The sequence below is a fragment of the Solanum tuberosum genome, unplaced genomic scaffold, assembly GCF_000226075.1.
Source record: "Solanum tuberosum cultivar DM 1-3 516 R44 unplaced genomic scaffold, SolTub_3.0 scf00344, whole genome shotgun sequence".
NCBI lineage: Eukaryota > Viridiplantae > Streptophyta > Magnoliopsida > Solanales > Solanaceae > Solanum > Solanum tuberosum.
The window spans coordinates 256,652-274,426 of NW_006239273.1; the positions used below are offsets into that span (position 1 = coordinate 256,652).

The 17,775-nt window shown below is 30.8% G+C and overlaps 2 protein-coding genes across 3 annotated transcripts; one reads left to right on the forward strand and one right to left on the reverse strand.

The window, feature by feature from the left end:
• Positions 1–202: 202 nt before the first annotated feature.
• Positions 203–6,441, forward strand: LOC102586439 (mitochondrial ubiquitin ligase activator of nfkb 1-like). Of its 2 annotated transcripts, XM_015315244.1 has the most exons (7): positions 203–668; positions 1,690–1,791; positions 2,653–2,665; positions 2,816–2,973; positions 3,093–3,214; positions 4,373–4,492; positions 5,854–6,441. In XM_015315244.1, the coding sequence occupies exons 1-7, from the start codon at positions 294–296 to the stop codon at positions 6,143–6,145; spliced, it is 1,182 nt and encodes a 393-aa protein (XP_015170730.1). In that variant the 5' UTR covers positions 203–293; the 3' UTR covers positions 6,146–6,441. The 2 variants fall into 2 exon arrangements, with proteins under 2 accessions (XP_015170730.1, XP_006361337.1); XM_006361275.2 differs by lacking the exon at positions 2,653–2,665 and having other exon boundaries at positions 2,803–2,973.
• A 38-nt stretch (positions 6,442–6,479) lies between these two features.
• LOC102586768 (nodulation-signaling pathway 1 protein-like) lies at positions 6,480–8,608 on the reverse strand. Its single transcript, XM_006361276.2, has one exon. The coding sequence runs from the start codon at positions 8,331–8,333 to the stop codon at positions 6,639–6,641; it is 1,695 nt and encodes a 564-aa protein (XP_006361338.1). The 5' UTR covers positions 8,334–8,608; the 3' UTR covers positions 6,480–6,638.
• Positions 8,609–17,775: the final 9,167 nt, after the last annotated feature.

Here is a 17,775-nt window from a genome sequence, read left to right on the forward strand (position 1 = left end):
GTAGACTTCAAACATCGAACAAGAAACAAAAAAAATTAATCGAAACTCTAATATGAGCTTTGGACACGGGATATAAAACCCAAAAAAAATCATATTATTAGTGTTAGATAAAAAAAAATAAAAAAACACATTATTAGGGTTAGAAAAGAAAAAAAAAATTAAAAAAAATCATATTATTAATTTTAGAAAAGAAAAAAAAGAAAAAGAAGAAGAGGTATTGCATAACCAATAAACAAGCCATACAAATAGCACTCTAATTTCACTTTCCGGCAACCGAGAATTCGAAAGTAGCCATGTCAATACACGATCAAGCGGCGGCCGCCGTGCTATCACAAATAGCTATGGCGGCGGATGGCGCACTTATTGGCTTAGCCCTAGCTTACGTTGCCGTACGGAGTATTCTCAAATTCAAAGCCAATTCTTCGGCCCTTCACAAAATCAACGACGCGCCGTTGCTGGGAGTGTCCGATCTCCGTTCATTACTCTCCTCTTCCGACAGTAATAACACTGAAAGTTCAAATCAATCCGATGATGTTAAGCTTGTGATCATTCGCGGTACTGTGGAGGCGAAATCAGCCGTTGAGGGTAACTGGAAGAGCTTGAGAGCTAATATTCTCTCAGCTCATAATTCTGCTGAAAAAGGCGTTATATTGCAACACACTCAAACGGTAATTCTTCTACACTTTTCGTTTTATTTTAATTTATGTTCAAAAATTTAAAGGAACATGAACATTAGTGCTAAATTACTCAATTTATCTGGAATCCTCACGCTTTTTTAGGCACTTAATTTCCTTATTCGAGCTGGAAATTTCGTATTCAACTTGTTTGTGCACATTTAGGATTAGTGTTACGGTTAGAGTTAGTTGATGGTCAATCTAAAATTTGTGAATACTCACTATATTTGATGCATTACGGCTTTTCTAGGCATGTGCTACAACGCGGTGATGGTTTTGAATTACAAGGCTTGATTTACTAGGATTGCACACTTTGGTTAAACTGCAGGGTTTGCTCTTGTATTTGTGATAATTTGTCCTACATTCAGTTAAATGCTAATGCTCAATCAAAAGAAAGAACAATCAATGTTTTGCTTAGCCCGTGTCGAAGGAATCCCTAGACATAGAGAGAGGACATGAGCTAATCTTTACTATAGGATAAGCTGATGAATAGCATAGGGAGGGATGTCTGGGGATGAATTCCTGCTTCGCCTCATGACCCCTTTGTCGCAGGCAGGAAGTATGTCTTAAAATACAAATTATTTTTGTAATGAAATGTGTTAAATTAGAGCTAAATGGATTGTGAGGATTCATATAGCTTATCCAAAGTTTTTTGGAATTGATGTGCAGAAGTTGCTGTTGTTACATTGTAAAAATCAACAACTATTAACAGTTTTGAAGGGGAACTACATGTTTTGGATGTTTTATACATGTGAATATATAGATTAACTGTTACTGAAAGAAAATCAACAGCTATTATCTACTGGTGATGGACATCCTTCAGTTTTCAAAGAACTCTTTGAACGGTGTACTTTAAATAGAAACCACTTGCTACTTGTTAACCTGGAAATATGATCCACAACCAATTCATTTGCAACCTATGTTTGCCTGCTATTGTTTTGTTAGTTTTTGTGTGTATTTTTTTTTCTAGTGAATTTTGGCAGGATACTGATGTTCGTTTGCCGTCTTATTTTAGTGTATCTATAATGAGTGGAGAGGCTTCTTTTCATGGGCTGGTGATCTGTATTCAATATTTCCAAGAGTCCGGAAGGACCAACAGTCATCCTCTTTGAGAATGGTAATGTGAAAATTTTCCAGCAACACAGGTCTCTTGAATTTTGCTAGTGCCTTTAATTTCACCAGTGAAGCACAAAAGAGATATTGAGTCAGTATTGCTAATATTTGTCAATTTTCTTTTTTTGCCATAAATTCTGCTAGGTTATGTGAAAATATTTTGTAGGAAGCTGTAATTCTAGAATTTTTAATGCTTTATTTATCTGCTTTGATCATTTCCTTCCACTCTAATTTAACGTTCTCATCTAGGATTTTTATGCTCTCTATTTGACATCTTTGGAGGTATATCGTACTCGTGTACAAGGTAAGGTTCTGAATAGGAAGAATAACATGCTGAGATGTCCAGACTGGATGTTCCTCAAATGATCACACTTTTAGTGCAAACCATCTCAAATTTAAGAAGCAAGGCTTGAGTGAGTGTTTCTTTAATAAATGACTCGTAGTCAGTGGTGGATCTAGAATTTTAAGGTTGTGGGTGCTAGACACAGTGATGGATACAACCTTGACGCTACGGGTTCAACCAAAACCATATATATAAAAATAAATATTAATTCAAATTCATAATCTAAAAGTTATAATGGGGTAAGTGCTCAGTTGCTATACAATTTTAATTGGGGAAGAAAATGGTTTAAACGATATCCTCTTTTCTTACTTTGTCTCTGCATAAACGATATCTTCTTCTCTTATCTGGCTTGTGTTTCGGTTGCAAATTTCTCTGCATAAAAGTTTTTCCTACTTGTTATCTTTACATCTAGTTAATACGCTCCATATTTGTAGCTGCTGCTCTTTTGCCTGCTAATACGTGTTGTGTAGCTCTCTTTGTCTTCATAATATAAGCTTTTGTGCTTCTCTATCTTCGACTCAGGTTCCTTTTGTTCTTGAAACTGGCTCTCTTTGTTTTCATAATATAAGCTTTTGTGCTTCTCTATCTTCGACTCAGGTTCCTTTTGTTCTTGAAACTGGCTCTCTTTGTTTTCATAATATAAGCTCTTGTGCTTCTCTATCTTCGACTCAGGTTCCTTTTGTTTTTGTTGAAACTGGGAAGTGGCCGCAACCGGAATATGTTAATGTAAATATGGATGGCTCAAGGCATCCCCTACCTCTTGTGACAGTTTATCATCACTTGCGGCCTTTACATGCTACGCCTCTCACTTTCCTCCAGGCACTCTTTGGTCATCACTATCCAGTGAGTTGAAAAATATGTTGTGTATATGGGCTTCTTGACCATTTGTGATTGCTTATACAACTTTTAAAGTTTGTCTTTCTTCCTGCAACTCATGTAACATATTGTTTTCTGTCACAAAGGTTGGAGTATTGGATGAAGAAAAAATTCTACCACTTGGAAAAGATATAACCGCTGTTGGTGTTTGCAGTTCAAAAGATGGGATTTTGGAGATCAAATCATGCGAGGACCTACCCTATTTCTTGTAAGGAAGGTTTACAAAGTAGTTCTCTTAATAAATTGATAAAGCATGACACTCTTCTTTCCATGAGACTTTATGATACTTCATTTTCATCTGTCACTAGCTAAACAAGTTGTTCTACCAAATGAGGTTGACTATTGTCATTATCATATTCATTAATTTTTCCCCCGAAATTTCCTCAAACCTCTCTGGGATAAATTGTCTTTTTGTTGACTCTAAATGTGAAGTAAGTCTCCTTATCTTATTGGTGAAATTGATTACTTGATATTCAACAGGTCCTCTTAAAGTATGAATCTAATCATGTATAAAAGATATATGAGCTGGGTTAGGAAGGAAGGTTAAGAGAGATCCTATGAAGAAAAATGTTTTTCTAAATTATAAATAATGGTTTAAATGAGCATCACACCATTATTGCGAAGAATACAAGTTTACCTTACTCCAAAAAAATGGTTTAAATGAGAAGAAATGAAAATTCTTGAATCTGACCCCGCATTAAAGAATATATTAAATGTTTTCTTAAATACCACATCTACATTTCTTATGAGCATTATTATTTGAGCCACAACTTCTATTTAACAGAAACATAACAATCTCTTCTTCTCTACACTTCTGGTTATAATTATCACAGGCTTTGTAGTGTTACTAGGTCATAGTCATTGGTAGACTATATGACAAAACTAACATGAGTTGGTTCTTATGAGATGGTTTTAAAATTTTAAATGAAGTTTCCTGAGATTTTGACATTTGCGCTCAAACATGATAAGATTTTTTGTCAGTTCCATTATGGAAGAATTACCATGAGTTTTGAAACATTTTTGGGTGGCACACTCATTGGTAGGTTTGAATAATAGAGTGCATGCCCTGTCCTGGTGATGATCTTGATTAAGCTGATACACATGTTGATATACACAGTAAAGTATTTGTCTATCTACAAATTGCACATGTATATATATTTTCTGCTTGGAGCATGTGGTTCTTTTAATATCTAACTTCTAATCATGTGTTTTCTGCATTTTTGATGCTTTATATCTTCAAACATATGTTACATATCTGATACTTTATATAAGATGATTCCCTTGTTTTAAAATCTTGGTGTTCTTTTGTTTTCCTGATTAATTTCTTTTGTTGAAATTTGTGAGTGTTAATTTTTTACTTTGGTAGGTCTGACATGACGAAGGATCAAATGCTGGTAGACCTTGCCTTCAAAACAAAAGTTCTGATGTGGAGTGGAGTTGTGTTTGGTTCAGTTGCAGTTGGTGTTCTTGGCTATGCTGTTGTGAGGTAAACTGGTTGCGTCTCTCACACACTTGAACTTTTAGCCTTTGTGGATATCATGCCTTCAAGATCTCATTGTTATGCTCTTTTTTCTTCTTTGTCCTTTTCCCCTGTCATGGACTGGAGTTGTGGGGAGGTCTAGGTAGGGACAAAATCCTTAATTGTTTCATATCGTATTTTACGATTCTGTTTACCGAGCATGAGTTAGGGTTGTAGGAACCTGCTATTGAGTGGTTACCTGTTAAATAATCATGTCATCCACATCTGTCCCAGAATTGGTGGATTCCTTTCCCTACTTCATCTGCAATTTATCTCGCGGCTGCATCAAATGAGTCAACTTATAATAACTACGACGTGAACTTCAAATCCTACTGGGGTAGAGGGCTGGTTGATTGATTTGGATTACAATTGTTGCCATAGCGTGTATGCAATTATTTGATACATATTACTTTATGGAACTTGTGTGATGTAGACAAGTGTACTTGCATTCTATTAAATTAAGGGAGTATAGTTTTATCTTTGATGCAATTGAGGTTTGAGTAGGACCATCATCACGTGCCAAAAAGAATAATGCATCTAGCTACCTTAAGCATGAAAGAATCATGATGGGTGCATATTTCAGATGAGCAGAACCTTGAAATTGGCTTACATATTCTAGACCACAAGACTGAAAACAGAAAAAAAAAAAAAAAAAAGGGAGATATGCCAGTTTGAAAGGAAAACAGGGTGAAAAAGTTTATGGCCAAATCTTCTTTGTCAAGTTTTAAAGTTCTCTTTGTTTCTTATATTTGGAAAAACATGTTTTACTCTTTTCTCTTCTTTCTCTTCTTTCAAATCTTTGAATTTTTTTTTCAAGTTTTTTGGCCAAAAATATGTTGCTTGCTCTCTTTGGAAATTTGTCAATGGCTATTGATTTACACGGTGCCTCTCTTGTGTTTATGTTGCACGTCTCATCCTGATGAAAAAGGTTGGGTTGAAGGATTGTCCAAATCCTCGTGTGAATAGTTCTTCTGCTTGTTTAGTTATTTTTATGGGGCTAATCTCCGAAATTATACAGCAAGCACCTTCTTTTGCTGGTCCAAACTCTCTTAATCATGCAACATGGCAGTAGTTATGGTTCCTTATGGTGTTTAAAGCTTTAACTTCCGTTGCTTATACCAGCTCGAACAATCCACTACGGGCTGGAAAAAGCATAGACTTTGCTCAGGATGAGCATAAACTTGTAACTCTAGTTGTGCTGCCTAAAAATTCCTTAACCTCCCACATGGCATGAATAAAAAAGCTAAATGAAACTTGTTTATCAGCAGCATTGTTATCAGTATTTACTCTAGTGGTCGCATTTTCTCATTGGTATTTATATGTTTTAGGAACTGGAATCGATGGAAGCAGTGGAGACACCAGAGGCAGGCCCAGCAACAAAGGGGTTCTGCAAGCAATGACGATGATTTGCAGGTTACTGCTGATGAGGAAACTGGAGACGTTCCCGATGGTCAGTTGTGTGTGATATGCCTTATGAGGAGGAAGCGCTCAGCATTCGTTCCGTGTGGACACCTGGTATGTTGCCAGCGCTGTGCCTTGTCAGTTGAACGTGATTTAGCACCCAAGTGTCCTTTATGTAGGCAGACAATTCATAGTTCTGTAAGGATATATGATTCTTGAGGAGCAAATAGTTATGAGTTAGTTTGAGTAGCTGATGCTGGGAAGGTGGCTGTGCATTTGTAAAGCATGCGATGAAAACTACATTGACTGTCTCATGGGAGGATGGTGGTGGATGTTCCGAGGGGATTAGATACTAGAATCTAACATGCATTTTGTTTGTCTGTACATACATTTTTTTGCTGACTAATTGTTGTACCCTTAAACACAATATTCATTACAATGCTAGGGAGTCATTTTGCTAAAAAAGCTTGAGTTCTAAACACTCGGTTATTTCATCAAAACACACAATTATTACACATCTATATATTCTTATAGGTACATGACCACCTTGCCTAGAATCAAATTCTTAATGAATTTGACTATTTTTTGACTTGTTGCCTCTGCAAATGCACTATCTGAACCTGTGTCAAAGCACAGCTAATGAAGATACTTCCAGACACTAGATTTACCACTAGACTTTTGACTCGGTTCATGCTTAAAAGCCTTGTGCATCTCATGTGTTGGGATCTATCTTCCATAATGAACAAAATGAAACAGGATCTCCTTTCCACCACAGTCCAACACAGCCATCCTTCTCATCAACTCTCATCTCCCAGTTGTTGTCATACTTCTTCAACAATGCACGAGCTCTATCAATGGCATCATCTCCAAACATCTTCCATACGAAACCAACAGTCCTCATTCTTTCACACCATTTCTCCTTTGTCTCATTCATCTCTCCCATGTTTGTCAAAGCCTTTGCTGCTTCTCCTTCCATCATCCTCCTTCCATCGCTCTCACGTCCTTTGTATGCTACACTGGTGGAGTCCAAGAACTTCCACAAGTACTCCACTCGCCTTGAGAATCTTGTTGTGAAGTCCCCGCAACTGTTGCAGCTGCAATCCATGTTGTTCTCACTGAAAACCAGTCCTTTTGGCTCCAAACTCTTTAGTCTTTTCAACAACTCTGTCCTCTCGTCTGGATTGTTGTGTTTCAAGTTATGGAGTCTGAACTGTGCACAAATAACCAAGATTTCATCTGGGGATGAATTTATCACTTGGGAATCAAGATTCTGAAGTGGGTAATTTTCCAGTCTGTTGATTTGTAGATTGATGTTAATAGCCTTGGCAAAGGCAAGGAGTTGCACCGAAAAGTTGTAACCACCTGGACCAACTACAAATGGACTATTTCTTTGTTGATCATCTTCTATGGTAGGTGTTATTACTGTTAGACGAACCAATGGTGGCGGACCTCCTGCTCTATGGGTCAACTCCTCAAGCAACGTTGGCCATTGGACACCATGAGAAACTCCAATATCAAGAATGTGTAGGTTCTGGGATGAATCGTGTTTCCCAAGAATTTGGAGTATTGAGGAGTTTGCAATGCTATTGGGTATGCGGAACCAGGGACTGATCTCATTGAAGTTGATCAGTGAGTTCTTGAAGAACTTTGGATTTGTTGAAGCAAAAGTAGCAACACCACCAGCAGAAACAGAAGATAGTGAAGTTGGGCATGGAGTAGAAAGATAATACTTTAGCGCCTGGAGTCCACGAGCAGCCAACCGATGGTTGGCATCTCCGTTTAGTGAGGAGAGCTCGCGCAGAACGTACAACAAGTGCTGCACACGGTTCAGATTTCCTGCAGTAATTGCAGCAGCACAAGGGTTAAGTAACTGCTCTGCCCATCTTCCTTCTCTGTTGTTACCATTATTTCCTGTGGACTTGTGTGTTGCTTTCTTGTGTCCTGTTGATCTTCTTTTATCTGCATCATTGATCCGACGGTTCTGATTCTTCCGGGACGCCTTGGGATTGTAACCGGAATCATTCCCTTTCCTTTTCTTGGATGAATCCAATGGCGAAGGGTGACTTGAAATGACCGGTTCCAAAGAGACAGTGCTCGCGGCTGTGACAGGGAAGCTAGTGTCGAAGCACGTTAAACTGTTATTGTTATTGTTATTGATATGTATTTCTTGGTTTATACTCTCACTAGGAGCCCACCACGAGTCCTCGTAAATATCATCGAGGCTATATGACTCATCGAATAAATCATCGATGCTATATGACTCATCGAGTAACGACGGAAAATATGATAAGGGACTATCCAGCCACTCTGAGATGGGATCAGAAGTAGGTTCATCAATGTTCATTGTATCACAGATTGAGGAAGAAGGGTGGTGGGGAAGGATGGCTTGATGTTGGTGTTTGATCATTGACTTAATAGAAAGTATATGCAAATATGGGATATGATATGTTTGTTAATTGTTATAATGGCTCAAGTTTCAAAGTGCTAAAGCTATAATAGTTCAAAATGGAATCAAAAGGGATTTTGCTTTGGGAAGAGACACAGCATGGCATATTTAAAGGGAAAAAGTGTACTGTTGTTTTGTACGTTATGGTGTTTCATTGGGATTCCTTTAGAGTATGATAGCCTAATCATTGACACTAAGTGAACGTTTGGACATGCCATTTAATCTCGCAATTTGAAATTATGAAATGAAATCAGCGTTTGGACAGATGAAATCTCAAATTTTTCAAAAAGCTTGATTTGAGAATTTTATATCACGATTTCACATTTTTCAAATATCATTTTATGTTTACCAATCATTTATTTCATATGTAAACAAAATTTATAGTTGATATTATTACTCTTACCAACCTTTAAAGTTTAAACAATTTATATCGGTTATAATCATTACACTCGACAATTTTACTCTTATCAACCTTTAAAGCATTTATATTGAGAAATGCATGCTCAATGTGACAAGATTGTTTGTACTATGTGGAAGGACATGTTCAATTTTACTTTTTTATTGAACTAAAGTTCGACTAATAAATGTTGTGTCTTTTTAGAATAACTTTGTGATAATGTATCATATTTTTGTTATGAACTTTTGCTTATTTGATAAGATTGTATAAAGGATTGAGACAATTGACATAGTTTACTCAACTTATGGGGTTTTATGTTTATGAGCAAAAAATACAACTTAAAAATTCAAATTTCATCATTTACTTTAGAAAAATAAGTTCTTTAAAAATAAAAGAAAACGACTTTCCTAATGGAACCAAGGAAAACAAGTTGCATAAGTAGAATTCCAAGTTTATTGTCTCCTTATCACCCATCTATTTCCCGAACCCCCACTCCTTGATCATCCCACCCCCTTGAACCTTCACTTTTCATTCCATTTCGGCTCCATAATATTTTGCTACATAAAATATAAATGTACTGGGAATAGTATTTTCTTGCTTATTTACCAAACACTAAAAAATAAGTAAAAAGTCTTTAAAAAGTTATTTTACCTAAAAATATTTTTCTTCATACCAAACACACCCCTTATTTATTTTCTTGTAAACAGTAAGTAAACAAAGGGTTATTATTTCAAGAACATTTGTATAGTATATTTAGATAAACGCTATAAAAACGAAGTGAATGTAGGAAAGTTGGGGGTGCGGGTTGAAGGGTCAGTGGAGACCATTAACGTAGAATGACACTTATTGAACTGATTTTTTTTCTATTTTTATAAAGGAATTCAACTTTTTCGACTTTTAATGAATTTCTTTTTTTTTTTGAGAAAATATTTTGAAAAATTAATACCACACACATCCTTAGGGTCGTTCGATAGCTAGTTTAGATATAAATTATGTAGGTATTATATTTTGCATACATAAAATTACTATGTTTGATAGCTGATTAGGAGGTAAATTATTCATGTATAAGATATATACTGTATTTGGTTTGCAATTTAAAAATTCGCATAACTAATACATACATAAGTTATGAAGAATTTATATATTATTTATACATAGTATAATACTATATAATGACTAATACAAAAATAATTGATCCTTATATAATTAATTCTTATATAAAATAATATATAAATTCACTCATAATTAATTCTTACGTTACCAACATCTACACTACCAAAAGACCCTAAATCTTTTGTGTGATTTGCTTCTCTGATTGACTTATTCTGTGGAGGTGTCACAGATGTTGGAGTTTTACAACACTTCTTTCTTTCAAGAACTTGGGATTGTGAAAGGTTTTGAGTTTCAAATTTCAATAAGATGATGTCAATCTATTTTTCTATAAAAAAATATTTTTCATTTAGTGTTGGATATTTATATTAAAATTTGACTATTTTAAATTTATATCGAGTAGGACTTTATTTGGGGTGAAGTATTCTTTATAAAAAAAACAATTATATTCAAAATTTGAATTTGAAACCTTTAGTTAAAAAACGAATAGCCTCATCCACTGCACCATATTCTTTGATTGTAGAAGACGGCAATCTCTTCATTGTGATTAAAATAATTTTGAGTTTTTGTCTGCTGAGTGTCTTCATCTTATAGGTAATTACATGATGCATTTGGGCACTTTCGAAGAATCAAATTGACTAACAAACGAACTAGTAGTTGTCAATTCCGATTTGGTCTATGTTTTTTTTTGAAAAAGAAATATAAGATCAAATTTCACAAAAATAGAGTGTATATATATTTTATTCTTATATGAGAGGTAGAGAGCCTTATTTCCAATAAATTCTCGATGAATTTATATTTTTTTATCCTATAAAAATAAACCCGATACAATCTCATACCTTAATTTTATCTTAGAGGTAGAAAGTCTATTACTTATAGATCTTCAATCGGTAATAAAAATATACTCGATGTAATTCAACAAAGTGAAATCTGAGGATGATAGAGTGTATACAGACCTTACTCTTATCTTAGAGATAAAAAATCTATTTTTGATACTCTCAATCGGTCTATGCTTGCTTTATAAAGATATACCTGGTGTAATTTCATAAAATGTTATCTGAAAATAATACTGTATACATATATGTTACTCTTACTTTATAGGTAGAGAATCTATTTATTTTTTTATAGATACTTGACTAATTTATGTTTTTTGTTTGTTGGATCAATGCCAACTTGACTTGCTCCCTCCCATCAATTTATGTGAAGGTATTTAATTGGATATAAAAATAGATTAAGAACAAAATGAAGACTTTTAAAATTTTGGTCCAAAATAAAGCATAAATGTTTGTGACTAAATCATCTCATTTACGTAACATAGGAAGTTTAAGGTCAAAATATTAGAACTAAATAAAAAATGTGTCATTTTATTTAGACTAATTTTTAAAAAATTAAATTAATTTTGACAGTAATAAATAGGAAAAAGTACATAGTATGCAAATCTGTGATATGTATTTATTAAATATAACTATAGTTAAAAAAATTACAGTTCATAGTTATAGTTATAATTATATAGCAAATTTATCTCTTCCTCTTTTCTCTCTTTCTACCCTTTCTCGCTCGCCTCTATCTTCATCTCTCTGTATTTTCAGCCTAATGTGACGTTCTAGATTGCAATAGAAGGTGTATTTTGCTTTGTGTGTGTTTATCAATTGTATTCTGTCAAATATAGGTGAGACATGGTTGAAACCTTTCTTATTCCTCTTCTCCTCTTTGATTTCATACTTAGACTCTCACTATGCAGAAAGGGATGCAATATTCATATAATATGTATCAATCACAGCGGTGGATCTACAACTAAGTAAGGGTGGTCAGTCAAACACCTTTCACAGAAAAATTAAATTGCATAAAATTTTCTTTAATATTCAAATATTAAAAAATGAACACTCTTATATAAAACAGAAGTTGTTTTTCAGACGGTAAGCATAATCATTTAAATCATTGAGGTCTTGGATTCGATCCTTGCTTGTTATGTTTTAACACAATTTTTTTAAAATAAAATAAAAAATACCCACCCATGTATCTCTATGTTTCTAGGCTCTTGCCTTAAACTTCTACTACACTTAATTCAATGAATTGATTAACCTAATAATTAAGATTTTTTTAAATATATTTTCAATCAATATTAAATGAATCATTAGGTATAACACATTCTCAAGAAATTATTTTTAAAGATAAATATTAAAATTAAAGATTAGTTTTCTTTATTATTCTTTTGATTATTTCTAAACCATCTTTTAGAAAATATAAAATAGTAAAGAATCTTATTAAAAGAAAAGGGTAAGTATGAAAAAAAAATAGTTCCAACAATTCTCTTGGACTTTGAAAAATTCAATTACTTTGAAAAAAATTCAACAATTCATTTAACATGAACTAGAGGAAGTCTATTCAACTAGTTGCTAACATTGTTTTTGTTGACTTTTCTCCGTTAGTTTGATTTATACCATTGATAATTTTATAATTTTAAATTTTCGTATGATTTAGTTATTAAATAATATGTAATTTAATTTTTAAATTTGGATGATGCACTCACTCATCAGTAAAGAAATTGTGCACCCACTCCGCTAAAAAAAATTATTCACTCTTTTAAAGTTTGAACACTCTTGACGAAATTTTTAGCTCCGTCACTAATCAATCGTACTCTAAAAGAGTATACAACACATGATACAGAGCCAATATTACACAAAGAACAAATACACTTGACAAAATTGTATTCATTAATATAAATTATATTCATTGATACAATCTGATACAATTTGATATAGTTATATTCAATGATATAATCTTATTCATTGATAAACCTCGTATTTGTTAATATACTTGATATAATTGTATTCATTGATACAAATCAATTATATTAAGTATATTCATGATACTACCTGATACAATCTTTTATCTCATCTCTCTATTTAAATCTCTCTCATTTATCTCCTCTCTTTTCAATCTCACTTGCTTCTCTCCTTGATTCTGCAACTTGGACACCAATCATTACATGTAGGATCCAAAAACAATACTGTGTATTACATGTCCAATTATATGCCTGATTTTATTTTTTAATTGCACGTTGTTCTATTCAAAGGTAAAAAAACTTATCTTTAAAAAGTGTCCGACAGATGCAATCTATGTCAATTCATGATTGGACATATTTTAGGATACGGTTAAACATATTCCTATCATATGAAAAATGACTCACAAATAGTTTCGATTTATTTTACTTATTCAATATAATTAAATTTGATATATGTGACTTTAAGGACTAATAAGTAATTTTATCTTATCACTTTTTGAATATAATTAGTTTAGTGTATTGAAAAGTAACTATAGTTATTTATAAAAGCAAGTAAATTATCTTTTAGTTTTCTAAACTGAAGAAATAAAAATGAATATATTGTTTTAATCTAATGAATAAGTAAAGGTGAACGAAAAAAAAAAAATTTCATCCATTTTTCTATTCAAGAATACTCTAAAAATTAACATCCTAAATTTGATGATTTTTTCTCTTTTTCAAAAAAATTATTATATAGTGTATTATGATTGATTATATATTATTATTTAATGTAAAAATTAAATCCATCAATTTCTTTAATACATATTCACATAACATTTTGATACTACACTTGCGAATCGTGATTCATGAAGGTGTCAGGGCTGGAAAAGAGTTTGCTAAGAATGGAATAATTACAAATTCCACCTCATCTGATAATGCTGAGTTTCATTATAATAATTCAATATAAATTAAAGTTCATGAAAAAAATATCAATAAAAAAGAAATGGTATATATGTTGTTTTTTTCGTATGTTGTTTATTATATTTTGATTATCATACTATTTGTTGTTGTTGTTATAATTATAATTTTTATACTTTATATTATTTTTTTATTAACTGCTATGTTTTCTTTATTGTTTTATTCTTCATTTATTTGGATTTGATAACTATTAGGACTTAGAAGGTAAGTTATTTATATATAAAATTAATATGATATTATGATTTGCATTTTTAAAACCAATACAATCAATACACGTATAAATTATGAAAAAAATTACATATTATTTTTTCCAGAAACAAAATATGGAATAACTAATACAAGACTGATTAATAATCCCTCAGTCTCATATAAATTTTTCTACTCTCTATGCATATGTATATGATCGACACGTAGTCTAGTTGTTTTAAAGCGTATCTAACAAAATTGCTTATTAGCCATAAATTAATGAGAGGATAATTATTTTGTGCACAAACAATACATAAGAGAATATTTGTCTCTACCATGCATAATATTTGTCTTTTTCCAATTTAATTAAGACAACTACTTCTTATCAATCATAATGTTTATTAAATTGAAATATCTTAGATTTGCAAATAACTGTAGGAGTGTGATTTCTGCAGATGTGACACAATCAATTATATATATTATTTTCAGAGTCGTCTCAATAAGTTAAAGGGCTTAAAGTCAAACTTTAAAAAGATGTTATATTTTTTTATATGTTATATGTAAACTGAATAACTCAATTATTTCAATGATCTCTATATTAAATAAAACAAATAATTATTGTTATATTATCTACCCAAATTTTTTTTTATATTTGAGGGCTTTAAATAATTTGGGGCTCAAGCAATTGCTTTAGTGATCTTATGACTGAGACGGCTTTGGACACAATCATAATACTAATTTGTTCTCAAAATCATTAATTACTTGAGAACAAATCAACTTTAAGTTGATGAATGCTTTTATATGATTTAATAATAAAATATTATTCTCATAATTAATGATTCTATGTTTTTATTATAATTTAATTAATTTATTACTTTCTTGAAAATAATAATAGTATTATGAGGATCATTACATGTTCTTTGTCTCATTAAATCATATATCCAATTGATAAGGAGTTTCATATGATATAATAAAGAATTAACTTCATGTTTAATTAGTGCCAAGTCTCTTATTATAATTTAAATTGATTTTTTTTTATTTTTTAGCCAAATAATAATGCTTATTTTTTGTTGCTTTCATTGGATCATGTGTCTAATTGATGGGGATCTCATATGATATAATTAATTATTAGTTTCATATTAAATAATGTTAGGTCTATTATTGTAATTAATTAATTATTTTTAGCCAAATAATAACCTAGCATATATATATACCAATTACAATTAGTGACCGGTTATTGACAAATAATTTAGTTAGTTGTGTAGAAAATATATCTATTAAATATTTGACATGAGTCGATATATTATATATGAATCTATAATTCATTATCATTATCAACATAGAGAATAGTTGATAATAGTTAGTGAAGTGGTTGAACTTTTACACAATAATAAGAAATTAATTAAAGTTGTTTTTAGACATAAATTAATTTAAGAGAATATAGCAGAATTTGTGATCTTAAATTTTACTATAATGTACTAAAACATCTTTTAATTTTGTGATTTGAAATATAACATATGGAAAGCTAAAGTCAAACTTTAAAGAGATGCCCTATTTTTTATATGTTATATGTAAACTGAATAACTCAATTATTTCAATGATCTCTATATTAAATAAAACAAACAATTATTGTTATATTTTCTACCCAAACAAAATTATATTTGAGGGCTTTAAATAATTTGGGGTTCAAGCGATTGCTTTAGTAGTCTTATGACTGAGACAACTTTGGACACAATCATAATATTAATTTGTTCTCAAAATCATTAATTACTTGAGAACAAATCAACTTTAAGTTGATGAATGCTTTTATATGATTTATTAATAAAATATTATTCTCATAATTAATGATTCTATGTTTTTATTATAATTTAATTAACTTATTACTTTCTTGAAAATAATAATAGTATTATGAGGATCATTTTTGTTCTCTGTCTCATTAAATCATATATCCAATTGATAAGGAGTTTCATATGATATAATAAAGAATTAACTTCATGTTTAATTAGTGCCAAGTCTCTTATTATAATTTAAATTGATTTTTTTTTATTTTTTAGCCAAATAATAATGCTTGTTTTTTGTTGCTTTCATTGGATCATGTGTCTAATTGATGGGGATCTCATATGATATAATTAATGATTAATTTCATATTAAATAATGTTAGGTCTTTTATTGTAATTAATTAATTATTTTTAGCCAAATAATAACCTAGCATATATATATACCAATTACAATTAGTGACCGGTTATTGACAAATAATTTAGTTAGTTGTGTAGAAAATATATCTATTAAATATTTGACATGAGTCGATATATTATATATGAATCTATAATTCATTATCATTATCAACATAGAGAATAGTTGATAATAGTTAGTGAAGTGGTTGAACTTTTACACAATAATAAGAAATTAATTAAAGTTGTTTTTAGACATAAATTAATTTAAGAGAATATAGCAGAATTTGTGATCTTAAATTTTACTATAATGTACTAAAACATCTTTTAATTTTGTGATTTGAAATATAACATATGGAAAGCTAAAATTGACAAATTATCAAAATACGAAGAAACAACATTTCTTAAGCGAATTGATAAAAAGATTATAACAAACAAATAGAAACGAAAATATTATAACATATGAAAAGTTAAAATTGACAAATTACCAAAATGCTAAGAAACATCATTTCTTAAGCAAATTGATAAAAAGATTATAACAAACAAATTGAAACGAAAATATTATAACATATGGAAAGCTAAAATTGACAAATTACCAAAATGCGAAGAAACATAATTTCTTAAGCGAATTGATAAAAAGATTATAACAAACAAATTGAAACGAAAATATTATAACTTGCCACGTCTCTTTCGATGTCATAAGATTATAGTTTTATTAGTCATCGCCATCAAATAATTTACCTAAAGATTTAATGAAGAAAAAGAAAGGAGAGAAAAAAGAAACATACCAAGCGTTTATAAATTATAAAATGATAGCATGGAGCTTTCAACCAGAGGAAAGTTGATAACTATGGTTAGTTTTTTTTATCCGCAGCGAAGTCAAAAATTTCATTAAGCATATACAAAATTTAATATATATGTATGAAAAATAATTTTTGACATATATATTTCATATAATTGTTTATATACAAAATATAATTTTTTGATAAATGATGTCTGATTTAACCACCTTGGACTCTCCAAGGAGCCATCAAACGAAGATGATACATTGGTATTTATGTATTTTAATATTGAATTAAAATGTCAAATGTATATGTTAGTGGATATAAATTGATAAGAAAATGATTTGTTATTTTTTGGTGTAGCTCACATAATCACCATGATCTATAGCTAATTATCCACCAATCTCGTTCTACAGTATTGTAGTGTGTATTAAAATTAGTATAATATGTGATGGTGATAGACCGATAGTATTATGTAATTAAAGGTGAAACAGATAACTAAAATTTATGTAGAATATCAAAATTCATATTTTAAATAAATGGTCATGAAAGTTCCACGTATATTTTTATTTTAAAATATGTGTTGATGATAGTACAAACAAATTACATAATTAAAGGTAAAACGAGTTGCTAAAATTTAATAGTTTAATTTTTTTTAAACAAACTAAAATAAAACTTATATATATTAGAATAGAGAAAGAAAATACCAGTGCTATTCAAAAGAAAATAAAAGGATGAAAAAAAGGAAGAGAAGAAATAAAATATTGAGTAATTCCTTTTTATTTATTTAAATTTTAGTAAGTAATATTATTCGATACCTATGTCGAAGAAAAATATATGTTAATAAAGCAATCAAGATAAGTGTAAGCTAGTAGAAACACCTTTATTATTATAATATAAAACAAAGAGTGTGTTTGATACGAAAGAAGAATATCTTTTCAAAATAAGTGATTTTTTTATTGATATGTAAATAAAATATTGTAAAACTTACATAAATGACTATAGTTTTAGGGTT